This window comes from Manacus candei, unplaced genomic scaffold (assembly GCF_025592945.1).
Source record: "Manacus candei isolate 608988 ecotype Guabito, Panama unplaced genomic scaffold, ASM2559294v1 h1tg000011l, whole genome shotgun sequence".
Classification (NCBI taxonomy): domain Eukaryota; kingdom Metazoa; phylum Chordata; class Aves; order Passeriformes; family Pipridae; genus Manacus; species Manacus candei.
This window is the reverse complement of record NW_026138059.1, coordinates 20,795,835-20,814,654: the sequence shown is the minus strand read 5'-3', so window position 1 is coordinate 20,814,654 and position 18,820 is coordinate 20,795,835. Positions and strand designations below refer to the sequence as shown.

The 18,820-nt window shown below is 44.3% G+C and overlaps 2 protein-coding genes across 4 annotated transcripts; one reads left to right on the top strand and one right to left on the bottom strand.

The window, feature by feature from the left end:
- Positions 1-4,551: 4,551 nt before the first annotated feature.
- MTO1 (mitochondrial tRNA translation optimization 1) lies at positions 4,552-12,061 on the bottom strand. 2 transcript variants are annotated; one of them, XM_051778036.1, is made up of 12 exons: positions 11,795-12,061; positions 11,478-11,677; positions 10,951-11,068; positions 10,010-10,299; positions 8,629-8,741; positions 8,300-8,490; positions 7,920-8,125; positions 7,241-7,445; positions 6,988-7,159; positions 6,185-6,303; positions 5,535-5,692; positions 4,552-5,353 (listed from the first exon to the last, which is right to left on the bottom strand). In XM_051778036.1, the coding sequence occupies exons 1-12, from the start codon at positions 12,000-12,002 to the stop codon at positions 5,126-5,128; spliced, it is 2,208 nt and encodes a 735-aa protein (XP_051633996.1). In that variant the 5' UTR covers positions 12,003-12,061; the 3' UTR covers positions 4,552-5,125. The 2 variants fall into 2 exon arrangements, with proteins under 2 accessions (XP_051633996.1, XP_051633995.1); XM_051778035.1 differs by having other exon boundaries at positions 7,920-8,050; positions 11,795-12,058.
- A 121-nt stretch (positions 12,062-12,182) lies between these two features.
- Positions 12,183-18,804, top strand: CGAS (cyclic GMP-AMP synthase). Of its 2 annotated transcripts, none has more exons than XM_051778042.1 (5): positions 12,183-13,048; positions 14,147-14,369; positions 15,150-15,395; positions 16,680-16,782; positions 17,445-18,804. In XM_051778042.1, exons 1-5 carry the CDS (start codon positions 12,407-12,409, stop codon positions 17,785-17,787), a joined length of 1,557 nt encoding a protein of 518 aa, XP_051634002.1. In that variant the 5' UTR covers positions 12,183-12,406; the 3' UTR covers positions 17,788-18,804. The 2 variants fall into 2 exon arrangements, with proteins under 2 accessions (XP_051634002.1, XP_051634001.1); XM_051778041.1 differs by having other exon boundaries at positions 16,662-16,782.
- The last annotated feature ends 16 nt before the right edge of the window (positions 18,805-18,820 follow it).

Genomic DNA, 18,820 nt, shown 5'->3' with positions numbered 1-18,820 from the left:
TTATATATAATAAAATAGCTATTATTTGTTATCATTGTTATTACTAAATATTTCATAGATATTTAATGAATATTTAATTTTATAAACTGGGATGTGGTTCTGCTAACAGGACATGGGTATTTTGAAGAAAGAGGTGTAGGATTGCTGGTGTTGAGTTGTCTCTGTGTAAAACAAGTCCTTAAATAGCCTTCCCCAAAGGAAAAAAAAGAATGTAAGTCTAATTATGTTTGCTCCTACTTGACTGTTATACTAGTAATAACTAATTGTAATAATAGTAATAATAACTAATAACTAACACCTTGCCTGCTGCTGAAGCACTTTTATTGATGATAGTACCCTAATTCCTTGGAGAAGGAGGGGATGTACATATGTGCACACAGACTGGGAGAAGGAAATCAAACCTGAACAAGATCTGTGCTCTGCTGCAGTCACTTCCTTGTGAGAGTAATTCCTGTGACTCATTTCTGGCTACGCATCTGCAGGACTCCTACACACGTGGCACAACTGAGAACTGAGATCATAGCCTGTGACGTGACCACTGCATCTGATTCGCCACTTCCAGCTTGTGCCTGACTCCCCCCACTGTCCGCTAGCCCTGCTCTGGGGCAATGTCACCAAAGCAGCACATGGCCACCTGGTCAAAGTCTCCCGAGGTGCAGTGGGACAAGGACAAAACTTTCCTGAAGCGCCAGATCAGCAGTACCAGCCACAGCAACCTTTCCACTTGTGACTCCAAAAATCCGATATGCTAGTGACATAGGCCACCACCTGGTCATACACTGCAATTTCCAAGTAAAGCCACAGTAAAATGCCACCGAGGAAGCTAGTCACGAGGCTGTGGTCAACTCCCCTCTCTTCTTGCTGCCCTGTGAGGCGGAGTGAGCTCATTTCCCACCTGGCTCTGCGCCTGCTCTTCAGTTAACCACATCAAGCGCTAAGTCACTTGGAACAAGAACTGTGTGTGCTTATCGGTTCCCAGCGGTACCTGAAAATGTACCTCCTGGGGCTTGTTCTGGGAGCTGCAGCTGATGCTAGACAAGAATGCTTTCACCCTTCACTTCTCCTGCCCCCTGTCTCTACCACAGCATGGGCCTTTGCTGAACCATGCTCCTCCCAGGGAGCCCTTAGCACCCACTTCTAGCAGCTCTGCTGACCCTCTCCCACAGCAAGGAAGTATTGACTTTCTAGGGACACAGATAGGGAAGCTGAGGACAAGGGCAGGTTCGAGCCTGTTCATAGCTGAGCACCCCAAGGAGATATCACAGGATGTTAAAGCATCTAGTCTTAAATCTGCAAAGAGGTGAGCAAGGTGCAGCCTCCAGCTTTCAGGTTAGAGGATTTGCCACTACTGCACCCTTGGGCACAGAAGTCAAGGCCCAGGCACTGTGCATGGTGACCTCACGATGGTGGTTATGGGGTCAGAGAGTCTCTGATGGGGATCCACATATGTCTCCTCCCTCAGAGTTACACATGCAGGGTTAAACTTGCACAGCCATTTAGAAACAAAAGAGATAAAAGCAAATTTTGTTTCCTTACAGCATCATTGTTTTTAAAACAACAGATCAAGAATCAATCTTTTTTTTCACTGCTCTTTCTGTAAAAGCAATTGCATAACAAGTCTCCCATCTCCCAGATGAAAGCTCTGGGCACCACTAATTTTGGTCACGGGAGGGGAAAGACACCTTTTAATTCTCAGTAGCCCCATGGAGTCAAGGAAAGAGACAGAAATAACACCCCGAAAGGACTCTGAGCAGCACAGGCCACGGTTTGGTGAGAAAGCACAGAGAGCATGTCCTTGGTGGAAACAGCATCTCTGAGGGGATAGCAGATTCCCTCCCAGCATCCACTAAGTGACATCCTATCTCTGGGTGGAGGAGCACAACCTGGGAGGTGTAGGCATCAAAGCTGGTAACCCCTGAGCATCTAAAATCTGTGCTTGCAGCAGCCAGCTAAGTGGGGGACTAAGGCAGACCACATAGTTTAGCTACTGCTGCACAATAGCAAACATCCCAGCAGCGTTAAGGCCATCAAAGGCTGCGGTGGTGGCAGCTTTTAGTGTCTCCTAGCATAAAATATATTTCCATTTTTCTCTTGGTTTCATCTTCCAGGCAGATATAAAGAAAAAAAAGAAGAAACTGGTCAGTCCAAGTACCATATGAAATGAAAACCAGAATAGGAAGGGAAGACAACAGTTGTCTTAAAAATCTGGTACAAGATAGAATGACAGAGACCTGAGGAAAAAGTGCTGATCACCAGGCCTCTGTTCTGCAGGACGGAAAAGAAAGAGACACACATATTGAAACAGGGAACACAAAGACCCTTGATATGTGAAACAAGTTGGGTCAACCTCACCATGCATACTCCCTCCCTGCCTGCCTGGTCACAGCAAGGATTGCAGGACAAAGTGCAATTAATTACTGCGCAGACAAGGAAAAGCAAGCAGGCGCACATATCAAAAGCAGGCTCCTCCTGTTCTGCCCTTCCCAATCTGTTGGCCTTAGCAAGACCATAAGACCTGTGAGGATCTGTGAGGGTCTAAGCTCACTTTGCCTTCATGTAAAAGCCAAACCTTGGGCCTTGTAACAAGTCCTTGGTGGTTACAGAACAGATAGCACAATGTGGGCATCCTATGTGCCAGTGCTATTTACAGCAGATTATTTAGGCTTTCTGTGCTTGGTTTTCTTAACAAAATGAATAGTACTACTTGTAGCTATGATTTCATGTTAAAAGTCTTCTCAAACATGAACTGTTCAACAAACACGATATTGTTGCAAGCCCTGTATACATGAAACCGATACCTGAGGGGCAGCCAGTCCTCAAATTTACGAGGATGCCAGGTTTTCCATTTCAGCAGATATGGACATCATTAACCCATGTATGTGAACAGAGGGCACCTTATCTTAACAAGGGAGCTTACCTATGGCCAAAGACACACTTCATGCTGAAATAAAGCACTTATTACAGAAGATGTGCTGGAAAGCAATGCATCCATACATTTCTGACTTCAATTTCCCCTGAAGTTAACTCTCTCCTCCTTCTTAGACCACAGCTGCACATTATCAAATTGTTAAAAGTAAGAAAAGCAAAAGTCTACTCCTTCTGCTCTTCCTTTGACGCTGGTGCAGCCCAGGCCAGTGGATTCACCCTTTGACTTATGCTGGCATATGTGAAAACAGAAGCACAGAAATAAATGTAGCACAGAAATAAATGTAGCACAGAAAGCTGAGGAAAAAGTGTTTACTTTTGTAGTAGAGTGCAAAGCAATCGCCTTTAAAGACATACATTATTGAAAGCAAGGTATTACTGTCAAAAGACTGATAACAAGAATTAGGAAATACTGTCTTGAGACTGCACAATTGGCTTACAAGGGAGAGGATGAAGGTGTCAATAGGGCTTCTTTCCCAGTCTGTAAAAACTATATCTAAGATTTTACATATATAGGTACATCAAAACAAAACATAACATGAAAATAATGCAGTGAAGGAAGCACAAAACTTCCTTGATCAGAAATTCCACTGCTTTGAATAGACAGAGACATACAGGATTCAGGGTTTCTTCAGATTCACATAACTGGAATTTCACCAGTACCATTTGTGGAGTCTGAGTTAGACCACAGAAAGCATAGCTGCCTTCCATAAATTGAACTTAAGGCTTACAAGGTTGAAGTAAATCTTTGAGCCAAAAAGGCTGGAAGGAAAACAGGCCACATACAAAATAGGGCAGATATATGTTAGCTTTTCTGAACCATTCTGACATTAACTGACCTACCGATCACGTGTCTAAAGCCCCTCTGTACAAGACAATGGTTGTGACTGGGAGATACTTTCAGGCAGGCAGATGCCACTCTAAACAAAGCTGTAAACTCTGCCTACCCTCCTGCTGCATGACTGGGTCTCTGTGAGCAAAAGGGATTTGCTCTGATTCCTTTCTCTGGCCAGGAAAGGAATCACTCTAACAGAGCAAACAAGCCAGAGAAAAGTCCAGAATCATTACTTCAAAATGACATAGATACATGGTTTATGGTTGGACTCAATGATCTTAGTGGTCTTTTCCAACCTGTACGATTCTATGATTTAACTGTAACAAAATGTGTTCTCAAGCTTGTTGGCCCAGTCAATTCAGAGGATGTTCAGAAATGAGGCTAGCACCAGAAACTGTTGCCTAAGTCAGGCAAGGATTTGGTAGGTGCACAGCAACAGCTTGAATTCAGTGTTTCTTGCTGTCAAGTGACAAACTGACTGACCAATTGATCCAACTGACTTGGATCTTGCTCAGATTCAAGTTATATTACTATCAGTTGCAGGACCAGTGCTGATGGGAAACCCCTGGGTCATGCTTCCCTGGGTCCACAGCATGTCACAGTGAGCTTCACACCTCCCGAGCTGAGGTTCCTGGGGCAGGTTCCCATCTTCCTCAGCCTGAGGCAGTCAGTCTCATCCAGCAGCCTCCACCAGCTCTGTAGTGAATCTTGCCTCACCTTATGTGTGTGAACTGTGATCCACTGAACTGTCAAGGCCCTACTGAAAGCTAAGTGACAACCAAGTTCTTCAGTGAGTTTCAAGATAAGCTTTATTTATTTTAAAGGAGAAAAACATCTGCAGGATACGATGTTTGCATTCAGTCGGTCTCCTATGTAAGTTCAAATATTCACGTGGCACACATTTCCATAGCCAAGTGTTTCCTCTTCCACATCGAGACACCAGATTGTGCAGTCACTGCACAGCTATGAGCACAAGTACTAAAGTCAATGGAACACGCTTTTCAACTCAAATGCTCTTGTGCTGCCACAGGTTCAGTGCAGTAACATTTCTTACTAATTTTATAAGAGCAAAACACTGTCCTTTACAAGATGCTTTAGAACAGATTTTGACTATCCAACACCTTCCAAATGAGTGGAATTTTAAAAGCAGTTCTCCTGTCTCTTGATCTGCATCAGAAAAATCACAGGCTGTATTTAGGTTTCTGAGCATTTATTTTGTGCACTCATCATCTTTGTTCTACTCAACGACCCCACCACAGAACACAACTAGAAGTGGTTTGGATCGAGGCAGCACGGGTGTTACTTGCGAAGAGGGTAACGAGCACAGGTGATCTTGCCACACAGTGGCAGGATCTGTGCCACTCTCTAAGAAGGTGTTTTAACGAAGGTACTTTGTGTCTCCTCTTCAGAAAACTCAGCTGACATCTGTCTTTGTGAAGTTGCTTTCTCTGAGTACATTTTCCCTGTTAAGTACTTCCCAGACTGAGGTAAAGCTTTTAGCTTCTCTGTCTTCTGGTGATTGGTTTTCACAAACCTTAGCAGGTTAACAATAGCAGCTGGTGTAATTCCAGGGATACGGCTGACTGCACCAATCTGCACATGGAAACACAATCAAATTAACCAAAAACAAACCTACACACTGGAGCTAGTGAGAAATGAGATCAAAACCTGTGGGTATTCCTTTCCATGATTCTTTTCACCACCCCCTCATGTCCCTTGGGAAGATGGAAGGGATTTCACTGCTGCTCAACCTTGCTGTGGTTGAATATCTTACCGTCTGGGGACGGCTGGAGTCCAGTTTCTCCCGCACTTCTGCTGAAAGCGATGCATCAATGGCAAAATAATCTATGTCCTCTGGCAGCTGGAGTGCTTCATCACGACGCACTTCTTCTATTTCCTGCTGTTGGTTGACTACACACCACTCATAAGCAGCTGTAATGATGAGGAAAACAAGAAACCAGATATAGATGTTCACGTGAAATATGTCACTTGCAAGAATTCTTGGAAGCAGAATGAGCAATTCCACTGTGACAGTCCAAAGCTCCTAAGGAAGTTTCCAGCCTCACAGACTATAGAGCCTAATTCATATCACCACCTTGGAAGAAGTCACACTCTTTGATTTATTACAGGAATTTTGGTACATGGGTTGTTTTTTCTACTCATGTCAGCAAAGGATGGTCAGTAAGGGCAGTTAAGGAATAAAAAAACCCCAAGAGTGAATATGAATAACTGATTTCAACCCCAACAGTGAAACACAGGTGCATGAAAAGGGCTGTGGCCTATGGTAAAAGATACACACTCTGATCAGTGTTTCATTTCTCTAAGCAGCAACATGAAACACACTAGGACAAATGGATTTGCTTTCCCCTTACTGAACAAAACATACATAGATCACCACAAGAGATTATAATGTCTGTACTCTACCTTCTATTTTCAATCTCTCTGCCAGTTGTCTCCATTGAGCAAGCTTGTCCAGGCACTCTGGGACAGCTTTTGCCAGAACCTCCATACTGACATCTTGATATTGAAGGATGTCAAAAGCACTGCAGAGAAAGTATGGTAGAAAGGAGTCACTTTCCTAAGGCAAATTTACAATTGTTCCCAGCTCAAACTCACAAAGTTCTTAGGATAAGCCAGAACAATTGCAGAGCCAAGCTCAACTCCCTATCACCTCCTCTCAGGACACAGAAGAGCTGTTAAACCCTTGAAGAGGGGCTCTTTATGAAAAATGACAGCAAGATGGAAGGGACAAGGTAGGGGCACCAAGGGGAACCTTTCACAGACCCAGTCAGCCAGAACAGAAAAGATAAGGTGAAGTAAAGAATGGGTAATGGAAGCAATGATCTTTTTTTTATAAGCTACCATCTGACACCCCCCTGAAATCAATTATTGCTTTAACAACCTTTTAGCAAAGCAGCAACCCACTGTAAAACTGTCACCACTTGGTGACACTCTCTATAAGGGCATCAAGAACTGATGCCCGGGGCCAGTGGAGCACCCCCTTGCTTTTGGAGCACGTCAGCACCAGGAAATATAGCATAATAAAAACACTAACATAGCACTTACTCTACAGGCAAACATCAGATGTGTGTTCCCTGAAGGTGGTAAAGCTGGAATCTTGGAGTACTGACAGTTTCAGGAAACATGGACAAATGCTGTGAAACCACTAGCAGGATGTGCTAAAGCAAGCGTAGGTCAGACCAGAGAGTTCTGACTGTAACCTTTACCTGACAGGCGACCTGCGACTGCTACTGATGGGAACTTCTGGCAGTAACTGGGACCATTTGGATATGCTGAACTGAAGTGATTTTAGTGTTGCAATTCCATCATCTAAAGCAGCTCTCATCTTAACTGCTTGTTCATATCGCTGCTGCGACACACACCCAGCTTCTTCAAAACCTGCAGAGACAGATGGTATATGAGACAAAGGTCTACAACCAGGCAGGGCTGCTCACTGCAAGAGCCACCATGATCAAACACCTCTGTGAGTGAGCCTGGCATCAGCATTGTCGGGCCGGAGGGACATGCGGAACTCCACCCGGCTGGTGAACATCCGGTAGGGCTCGCTGGTGCCCAGAGTGGTGAGGTCATTGATCAGGACCCCAATGTAGCCTTCGGTGCGACTGACAATGAAAGGGGGCTTGCCATGAACCCGTAGACAGGCATTGATCCCAGCAATCACACCCTAGGCAGACAGAAAACAAACCAAACACATTTATTGGTCTCTTCTTAGCTAAAGTATCAGCACATCTGCCTCCAAAGACTCACACGTCAAACTGTACCCAGAAAAATGCAATAGCCTGTGCTAGTAATCCAGGTAGTGTCTTTCTTGTGATACTACAAGTGTCTGAAGGGATTCTTGGCCACTGCTGATGTGTCTGGAGACAATTCCCACGTTTTCAATTATACCCGCTGCACAGTCCCCATGCTGAAACACTTGACAGTGCCTCCAATTACTTTTGTTACTGCAGTCTTAGTGATAGCACTGCAGATAATAAAAGTAAAAATATCTTGGGCGAGTCTGGAATTGGGGTGAGCAACAAAAGTAAGAACATCTGAGGAGCAAAAAAATGGGCCTCGCAAGACTCTGTATCACAGACAAATGCCAAGGCAATACCCCTTTTCTGAGTGCTGAGTACACGTGGTCAGATTCACTCACCTGAGCTGCAGCTTCTTCATAGCCTGTCGTGCCATTTATCTGGCCTGCAAGGAAGAGGCGCTGAACGAGACGCGACTCGAGGGAAGCAGTCAGTTGACGGGGATCTAAAAAATCATACTGGACCCCATAGCCTATTACACACAACAAGACAGATGTTACAGGAGGCATTTTGAAGGTCAGCAAAGGCAACCAGTGGGGCAGGATGACTTAGCTTTTCAACTTTTATTTACAATTTCAAAACAACCAAGGAAAAATCCCTGCAACTAGGAATTAGCTTTGTTTCTCATTTCCTTTGTTTTGCTATGCTCTAAACAGAATCTGGTTTTCATTAACTGGTAAACAATGTAACAAATAGATTTAAAACTATTCATCCCCCTCACCTGGCTGTATCATCTTGGCTTTTTCCAAACCTGGGACGGATTTGATCACCTGCTCCTGAAGCTCAGGCGGCAGTGTCATGGACATGCCTTGGGGGTAAATGACGTTGGATTCCAAGCCTTCAGGCTCCAGCCAAACTTGATGTTGCCGGTTTGGGAAGCGCAGAACCTTTGATTCGAGAGAGGGACAGTACCTGCAACAGTAAATGGCCATGAGCACCATGTGATATGGAGAAAAAGTAACTTTGCAGAAGTGAAGCAGGATACCCCCTCAGTTTCAAATAGATTGACACTTGTCCCCTTGAGAGCCTTGCGTGATGCCACACACTTACCGAGGGCCCCTTGTTGTCTCCCGTACATGGTTGTTCAGGTGGAGGTTATCATAGATAATTTGCTGGGCTTTCAGGGTAGTGCGTGTCAGGTAACATGGCAGCTGATCTTCTGGCTGAAAGAGGCCAAAGCTCACTTTAAATTAATCCAGACACAACACTGTATTCTTATTGAACAACTCTGAGGATGTCCAATACCTTTTCCATGACAGCTGGCTCTCGCTTCTTGGAGAGCTAAGTAGCGCTGTCATACCCACTGTACAGACAGAACATGAGCAATCAGAGGGCATGAGCAACATGCCCAAAAGCAGATTGAGAACAGAACAGAACTTGGAAGTGTAGAATTCAAGTTTTATTCCATACGCTGTACAGGATTCCATACACTAATTAGTGTATTCCATACACTAATTACAGGATGGATACTCCCATTAAAGCAACACGTTATATCACAGCATTCAAACTGACTACAGGAACTTAAAGCTCTGGAGCAAGAAAAGTAAGTGCTGACCCTACCGCTAACAGGCAATAAAAGATTTTGTTGAAGAAAAAAAAAGAAATGTCTCGGTGAAGAAAAAAAGATAAAAATCTCAAAACTCTGCAATTAAATTCAAAGTTTAGGGAAAAAACCTACCATGTAAAGTATTTGACTGATTTTTCTGAAAAATTCAATAAACTCACATTCAAAACAGTAATAATGTTGCACCTTAACTTCTTAAAACCTTTCCTACACATACCAAGGACTTCAAGTAATATTACTTTCACCCTCATCCTGATTCTAATAGGTTATTGGAATTCCTATATGCTCCGGGGAAAATTAACTCCTGATACTTAACTCTGTGCTATTCAACTACATTATGTAAGAATTTTCTTTGAAAGGAAAATTTCTTTGGAAAATTGAGCTTTTTGTGCTTTTAAGTTACTGTAAATATGCCACTTCTGAGTTCTGTGGATAACTATATCCTTTCTCTTTCTTAGTCAATACTACTAATGATCTCTAATTTCAAGATTTTAACTTTATTTTAAAGCTAAGGTAAGAAGCAAGACATTATAAATCTCCAGAATACAGGTATAATAACAGATGTATTCTGTAACCAGCACATGAAGAATACTAGTATCGGTATCCCATTTCACACAATTCTGACTCTAGAAGTAAAAATTTTGGTTCTCAAGTTGAGAAAATAAAGTAAGAAGGTACTTGCTTTCAAAAGAACACAAACAACAAAAGAATCCTTTGCATTGAGAGTCCTCAGAAACATAACACCTCCAGTACAAATACATCCCAGCTCCCTTTCCCAGCCACCAACTCCCTGGCAGATTATGAGCATGACATTCCCAGAACCACTCCCCAGCTGGCTCTATGTGCATTTGACGTGCGCTATCCCACCTTGATCCACACAGCGTCACTGAGGAAGCTGAATGGCACTGGAGGATTGTCAGCTCCATGTTCCTCCAGACCACTGAAGTCAATCGTGTCTTTGGCAAGTCTTGGTGGTGTCCCAGTCTTCAGCCTGCCCACAGCAAATCCCAGTTTCTCCAGAGTCTGAGCTAGCCCAATGGCTGGCTGGTCCCCCAGTCGCCCAGCCGGGTGCATCTCTAGCCCAATGTGGATCATACCCCTCAGAAAGGTACCGGTGGTCAGGACAACACTCCCAGCGTGTACTGTGCTCCCATCCCCTAAAACAGCAAGTTTTCAGAAATGTACACATTTAAGTATCAACAAAGCCCTCGTATTGTGGTGCTTCTGTCTAAAACTAGACTAACAGTGTTCACTGAGGGTTTATCCATCTTCTGTTACACAACAAAAGCAGCATTTCAATAATGAAAGCACTAATAGCAATAACTGCAATAAGCAGCATGTATTTATACCTGTATTTTTACTATTCCTAAAAAAGTTACTTGTAATGCAGAAAACCCACTCCTGGGAAAAAAAATCATATCCAGGCCTTTACTTCAGAAAGCTTGTTTATTAGAACAGCAAGGGGTAATAAAGTACGAGTCTGTTAGTAATAGAACCCCACAGTCCCATAACATTGTCGACAGCATATGCCATTTACCAAATAAAATCTCAAAATGCAACATGGAATTCAATATCACTAGCCTGAAGAAAATTAACTTAAGTAACCTCCCGATATCCTATCACTCCAGGTATTTTTGTCATTGTACTACTTTGTAATTACACATACTAACCTAGTTTAGTTCACACTCTGTCTAAACCAGATGTCTTTGTTAATTCATCTTTCTCACTGACAAATCAGAAATGTTTATCCCAAAGGCTGCTCTTAGCATGGAGTAACTGGAGGCACTTACTGATTTACTAACACATACCCAGAATGACTCCCGCAACTTGGCATTTCCCAGGATGGCCTGATTCTGGCTCTGTCAAGATAAGATCTTCCACAGATGCTTCATGAACTGTCAACAGTGGTGTGTTAAGGATTTCTTTCTGTCATGAAAGGAGTTACTGCAAAAATCTAAGAAGTTATGAAACATATGGGCAATCCCAAATCCTGCTGATTTCCAGAACATCTATCACCCTCTTCCATTCTTACCACATAACTGGGAAGATACTCAGTTATGGTACTATTCTGATCGATCAAGTAGAAATTTTCATTCAGATAAGAGTTTAAGATCAAAAGAAACTATTCAGTCGTGAAGCCTGACCTGTTTCTAAAATGCTGGAGAATTTTTTAAAGTATGCTGAGCTCCAACAACCTACGGTGCATTAAAGTACCGAACAGCAACGTATCTAGCTAGGTAAATAATGAAAAACAAAACGTGCGTCCCTCCCTCATCATCTTCAGTAGTTTATACTAAAACCTAATACCAAAAAATCCTCCCGGCCCCGCTCTCACCTGCATGTTCTCCTTGTAGAGGCCGCGGTCGATCTGTGCGCGGAGGCCCCACACGGCCGGGCCCTTGCAGCGGTTCAGCACCTTGTAGTGGACGCCGGAGCGGTCGCAGACGCGGCCGCACAGCCCGTCCAGAGCGTCCACCTCCCGCATGAGGTGCCCCTTCCCGATGCCGCCGAAGGACGGGTTGCAGGACATCTCCCCTGGGGAAGGGACACAGGGACACCCTCGCTGCCGCCGCCCAAAAGCTCTCACGCCGGGGACACCCGAAGCGCCCGCGGTTCTTTCCCCCGCCCCAGCCCGGGTACGCGCGGCAGTACCGATGGTGCCGATCCTGTGCGTGAGCAGCAGCGTGCGGGCCCCGCCGCGGGCAGCTGCCGCCGCCGCCTCCGTCCCCGCATGGCCCCCGCCGACCACCAACACGTCGTAGCGCGGCGCCGCCGCCCCGACCTCGCTGCCGGCCCGGCGTTGCCCTGGGCGAGGCAGCGGAGACAGTGCCAGCCGGAGGCAATCCCTCCGCAAGAACATGGCGGCAGGGCCGGCCCTCCCGGCGGCGCGTGCAGGGAGCAGGCAGTCACCGCGGCTCCCCCGCCGCTCACACGGGGCGGGAGGCGGAGCGTCCGTGCGCCTCTCGGCGGCCGCCCGTGCCCCGCCCGTGCCCCGCCCGCGGGGAGGGGCCCCTCGGGAGCGGGAAAACGCTCTCCACGGATTGGAGAGAGGGAGGTGGCTGTCTCTGCGGGATGTCCCGGCTCAGTCTGGCTTTTACTGTCAGAGCTTTGCCGTACCCGGACTGAACCCGCGCCTGGCGAGTTTCGTTTCCTGACGAAGGCGCGTTGCCTGGAAGAGGAACTCACCCGAGGCCAGAGGCGGGAACTCCTCCGCCCGCGAGGCCGTGCTCGCCGTCCTCCGGGTGCGGAGAGGAAACGGTGGCCATGGACGGCGCGGGCGGCACACGGGGCAGGCGGGGGTCGCGAACCGCGGCTCCGCGGTGCCGGGGCGCGCCGAGGAGCGCAGCCCGCAGCCCCTCGCGGGGCGCGCCGAGGAGCGCAGCCCGCAGCCCTTCCCGGGGCGCGCCGAGGAGCGCAGCCCGCAGCCCTTCCCGGGGCGCGCCGAGGAGCGCAGCCCGCAGCCCCTCGCGGGGCCGCGTCGCGGGCGAAAGCCCGAGCGGTGCCACGACCCGCCGGGCGTCGCGGACGGACGGACCCCCCGCCCGGGGCGGGCCCCCGGGGCGGCGAGCCCACGCTGCCTCGGCCCTGCCGGCGGGCGGCGTAGAGGCGCCCCCCGCCCCGCGGAGCAGAGCGCGGGCCACCAGAGTCCCCGCGGCTCCGCGGAAGGCTGCGGTGGTGCCCGACGGAGCGGCTGCTGCCCCCGTGGCCGCCCCCCGGCCCCCGCCAGACACTCTGCGGCTCCACGAGGTGCTGTCGCGGCTTAGCCTGGGCCGCAGGGACGTCTCCGAGGCGTCGGCGCTGGTGAATATGGTGGTTCCGCACCTGGTCCAGACCATCCGGAGCAGGGGCGGCCCCTTCAGCTCCATAGAGCAGCACAGCGCCGGGAGCTACTACGAGCGCGTCAAGGTGGGTTCGGAGGCGCCAGCAGCGCCTCTCCCTCCGTCCTGCCCGGGTGCGGGGGCCGGGCTCCGGCCGCAGGTGGCGGGCGGCTCCCACGGGCCGGCGGCGCGCTGCTCCTGCTGCTCTGGGCCGGCCCTTCCCGACAAGTTAAAACTGTAGGGTGACTGCGTTAATTAACCATAATGCTTTATAAAGTGATAAATAACCTACTGAAAGGTGTGTGCCTATGCGCGTTCAGTTAGAGACGCTGCCTGAACGGGACTCACGGCGAGCCCCGCTCTTGCACAGCACGCAGGTGAGCCCGATGTAACCGCAGGACCCGTCAGTATAGCACTACACGAAAGGCCCTGTGCCAGTTTTTAGTTTATACTTTTTTTCAAAAAGCAGGAGTAATGGAAACTGAAAGATGGGAAATTTAGGCTAATTTAAGCAGAAATTTGTACTGTAAGGGTGGTTGGACACTGGAACAGGTTGCCTGCCCAGGGAGGCTGTGGATGCCCCAACCCTGATAGTGTTCAAATCCAGGTTGGATAAGGCCTTGAGCAACCTGATCTAGTGGGAGGTTGATCATAAGACATCAAGGTGTCACTGCCCACGGCACGGGAGTTTGGACTAAATGATCTTTCAGGTCCATTCTAACCCCTTAACATTCTCTGATTAAGCAGTACCTTTTTTTCCTGGTCCCAGCACACCCTGGAACAAAGTCAAATATGTGGACCCTTGGGTTTTTTTTTTGGCGGGGGGTGGTATAAAAAACATCTTCAGACATAGCAGTGCATTTTTTTCTCACAGATGATTCCTATGTGCAAAAGGATGACTGAGTTCAGCATTTATGCGTTACTCAGAACAGCTCAAGAATCTTAAAGCTTTTTAAAAAATTAATAAGTTGGAAAGCTTGGAAGCGCACTGCTATAAGTAAATTGCTTTTCTCCACCCAAATGCACAGTAATCTTGCAATACAAATCCACAGAAATAAGCTCATATTTCACACCAGACATGAGAAGTACATCAAGACAGTTGTAGATAAAACCATAATTGGTATAAAAATCTAAAGAGAATAAAACTCAAGCTGCACATTTATTGTTGTATTCTCCTACTTTGCAGATATCTCAACCAAATGAGTTTGACATCATGCTGGTAATACCTGTTGAAAGGCTTCAGCTGGATGAGTCTGATGACACGGGAGCCTATTATTACATAACATTCAAAAGAAATCCAAAAGAAAAGTATTTGTTGAAGTTTTTAGATGAAGATGGAAAATTATCAGCCTTTAAAATGCTTCAAGCACTTAGAGAAATTATTAAACAAGAAGTAAAAAACTTTAAAAGTAAGTACTGAGATAACAAGCTTCACCTAGGAGTGCTAAAAAACCAGTTACATTGTGCATATGCATTGCCCTCTTGTTAATAAAATGGGTTTTCCTCCCGTCAACTGTCTTTTTCTGGCAATGGAGCTGTAACTCTTCCTGTCCCCAATATCTCAAGTTTGGTCTTGTGTTAAGAATCACAAATACATCAGAGCTAATCATATTACGTGATTAAGTCCACTATGCAATCCTCTTTCCGTATGAAAATAACAAATATTAAGGGTACTATTGTATGCTTGGTACTTCCTACATGATCTGTGTATTTTGCACCTATTCATCAAATGGCTCTTTGTACACAACAAAGAGCTTTCTTTTACATATTACCTAATATTTTATATCAATTGATACAGAAAATGTATCCCCTTATAGGGTTATTTTCCTCCAAAGCCTTCAGAAACATTGTGGCCAAATCTTTTCAGTGTGTATTTTCAACAGTGAAGCAGGTCACTGGAAAACATTACTGTATTTCTGATTCTTACACAGTAAATCAAACAAACACAGCAGTTCAAAAGTAGTGTTCCTTATTTCATAGAACTTATCAACAGGCCTTCTTAATGTTTTATTTAACATCCATATCCTGTAGGATAAAGAGCCAGTGATGGAACCCAGGTATGTCTTTTGATTGATTATGAATTCCTCATTTGTAAAAACCTCAACATTCTTCAAAAAAGGTTCCTTATATATGTGTGTGTATATATATACATATATCTAACATGAAAAATCACTCTTCTTTGTTATTAGATGTGGAAGTAACTGTGAAAAGGAAAAAGGCTGGAAGCCCTGCAATAACTCTTCAGATCAAAAATCCTCCATCAGAAATATCAGTGGACATCATCTTGACTCTGGAAGTCAAGCACAGCTGTCTGCCCAGCACACAGGACGGCCTCAAAATTGAACAGTGGCTGGGAACAAAAGTCAGGAGAGATTTCAAATCGAGATCAGTTTATTTAGTAGCCAAGCAAAACAAAAGAGAAAAGGTTCTAAGAGGTACCTCAAATATGGACAATAATAAGTCATGAAATATCTTCTCTACAATTTGATCACTTACAAGTGCTATAGAAAGGGTATCCAGATCTGTGCCTCTGAGGTACAGATCTTTATCTCATCCTGGATATATCCAGATCAAAGACAACTGAAATCCCTCTTTAAAACATCAGATTTGTGATACTGCTTGTCTTGTACGGAAATCTAAATACAAAACTGCTCTGGCAGGCTGTACACTATCCATTCATAAGAGCATTATATTAAATCTACTCCAGTCAGACACATGGATATGAACCTTCCCTATGCTCGCGCTGTACTTAACAGCACTATACACTCCTTTGTTTTGTAAAGAAAAAAAATAAAAGGCTTCTAAAAAGGCAGGGAACATCCCTGCACATGGGACTGCACCCAGAAATCAGATACTTCTGGAGGAAGCAAACTGTGTACTTTTCTATCAAGATACATTATTTCTCATTGAACTCTGGTATGGCTACAACGTTTTATTTTTGTTTCCTCCAGACCAAGCCTACATTAGTTTGCAGAAACATTCTGACTTGTCATTGCATTATGAGAACTGATGATTTTAGCAAAAACATTTCAGACAATCTGGTATTTTTTTAATTAGCATGCCTGTGTTATCAATGCCAAATAAATCATTACTGCTGTACTGGGCTATCTCTTTCTGGGCAAATTAAATGCAGAGTAACTGAGTCAAACAGGCAAGGCAAACAGTATAACACATGTAAGGAAGACAAAAATGATTGCTGGTGTTAAAAACAGGGTGTTGAGCTCTGTTAGCAATTATTTTCAGAAGCATGACCAGAAGAACAAAAATAAGTGCTTTAAAACAGCCACCATACTCAAGATAAACTCACAAGCCTGCTGCACAAAGAAAAACCAGAAAACACAGTAAGCATACAGAAATTCAAAGATCGTAGATTTCTATGAGTAGTGCAATTCCGCAAATCATGTTCAACAAATTCAGGAAAAATCAGAATTAAGCTTAATTTTGAAGTAAATCCAAATACTGTTATAAATTTAAAGCATCCATACAATTAACTATGTTCTATATTAATTATATTCTAATTGCCTTTGTGTACAGCTGCTGGGGAATTAAGGAAGAACTAACTACAGACACTGAATTATAATTTTTTTTTTTTACAGGGGTAAAGAAATTGCCAATATTTAAAATTAAGGCAATTGCAAAATGTCTCTTTTTTTTTTCTAGATACAGATGCCGATACTTAGTGCTGTGTAACAATTTAACAGTCTTGTGTTCAACTTTAGGAAACACATGGCGACTCTCCTTCTCACATATTGAGAAGGAAATGATGACGAACCATGGCCACTCAAAGACGTGTTGTGAATCTGATGGAACAAAGTGCTGTAGGTTGGTATTTCATATGAATATTTTACTTTAGGCCTGTGTGAGCCAGGCTAGTGCTGTCTAGCACTGTTTCAGTTTAGTATTTAAGAATTTTATCTGAGAGTAATTACTCACAATAGGAAGCAAGAATAAGGCTTTTAGGTATAATAGTTCTATAGCAGTACGACAGTGCATGTACTCGTTTGAATGTCTGACTTGCATTTACTTAATGAAAGGTGGAAACAATCATAGTTGTTGGTTTACACTCTGAACTTGCCTTAGAACGCAAAAGATGCGACTTGTTAAATAATCTTTCCCAAGTTCAGTCCTGTTTATAAAAAACAGCATAAAAGAGTGATGACTCAGCTTTCTGAGCAACATTACACTTCATATCAAGGCAATTTCTAAAATGATGGTGAGAAAAGAACTGCTGAGTCAGATCAGGATGAATAAATGAGTTTTCACTTTATAAAAACTGTTCTCCAGATTTCTTCAAAGAGGAAGAACAAAACCCACATGAGGTACAAAACCTCCTTAATAAGTAAACTAAGAAGTTGTTTGCCAATTACATCTTGTACTGAATCAAGAATGTCACAACTAATGCATAATTCTTTATGTTTAAATATGTAAAATACATATTTAGAACTATGTAGAAGGTACCTAATAAATTCTTATTTATTTAACAGGAAAGGTTGTCTTAAGCTGCTGAAGTATCTTCTAGAGCAACTTAAAATGAAATATCCAAAAGAGCTGGAAAAATTCTGTTCATATCATGTCAAAACTGCTTTTTTCCACTCTTGTGTCATGTGGCCAAATGACACAGACTGGATTTTGGGAGATCTGGATCATTGCTTTCAGAAATGTCTGGGATATTTTGTGGAGTGCCTGCAAAAGTCTCAGCTGCCTCACTTTTTTATTCCGCAATACAACTTGCTCAGTCTGGAAGACAAAGCAAGCAATCATTTCCTTGCAAGACAGATAAGCCATCAACTGAACAACAGATTCCCAATATTTCAGGAGAGCTATTAAAATCACTGTTTACATTAGCTATCTAATAATGTAGATTTGCATATTTAGAACAAAAAGTTCTTTACCATAAGTTACTCTCCAGTAGCCTGAAGGACAAGGCTCTCACGGGAGCCCAAACCCAGCTTTCAGCAAAAGAAAGCTCAGTGATTCAAGTTTGGACCCTTCTCCTAAGACCTGTTAAAGTTCTACCTTATGGATTAAGCCTGGCTCCAGCAGAAATCAGAAAGGACTCTTGAGATGATTGTATCAGACCATGTCTAAACCCCTTTAATCCCTTTCCCCCTATGTAATTTTGGTTGAGGGAAATATTTAACCCATTGGGCAATGGTAGTAAAAACTTGTGTAATTCCCTAATTAACATAGCTCATCCTCTTCATTAACATGTCCGGCCCCAGATGCCTTTAAAATAGCGTTCTCGTGTTCAATAAATGATTCCAGTTCCCCCATACTGGGATCGTGTCTAGCTTTTGTTTTTCAGACCGCCACTCCTGAGTGGATGAAGACCTGTTGCAGAGGATAATCACCAGCAACAGTAAATAGAGAGAGAATTTTGTATCAAAATAATATGAAGTTCCTGAAGCAACTTCCCTTTCTGAGTCTTCAGAATTGCTTTGGAATTGGGTCTTTTCATTGGACTTTGGGTAGGAAGCAATCACTATCTAATATGGTACAACCAAGTAAAAGTTACTGGGCCAATGAGTATTTGTGTCATGAATCTTGTAGAAAGAAATGCATCTTTCAACCCCTATCAAAGAGGAAGACTCTTGATATGAAAGGTTATCAAAACCAAAATGCAGCATGAATCTGACAGTCTTGAAACTGGAATTCAGCTCTGTTTTTCTCATGTTAAAGAAATACCTGTTAGGGAAAAAAATTATATTTCCTACAACTAAAATTGTGCAGGTGAGATATACACAGCATTTGGGAACTGCTGAGCTGCAAGTAAATACATACTTTGTGTCTCCTTAAAGAAGCCATGGCAAGTCTGTATTTTTAGCCTACTTTTTGAAGGCAAAATAACCTAGTGGCTTAA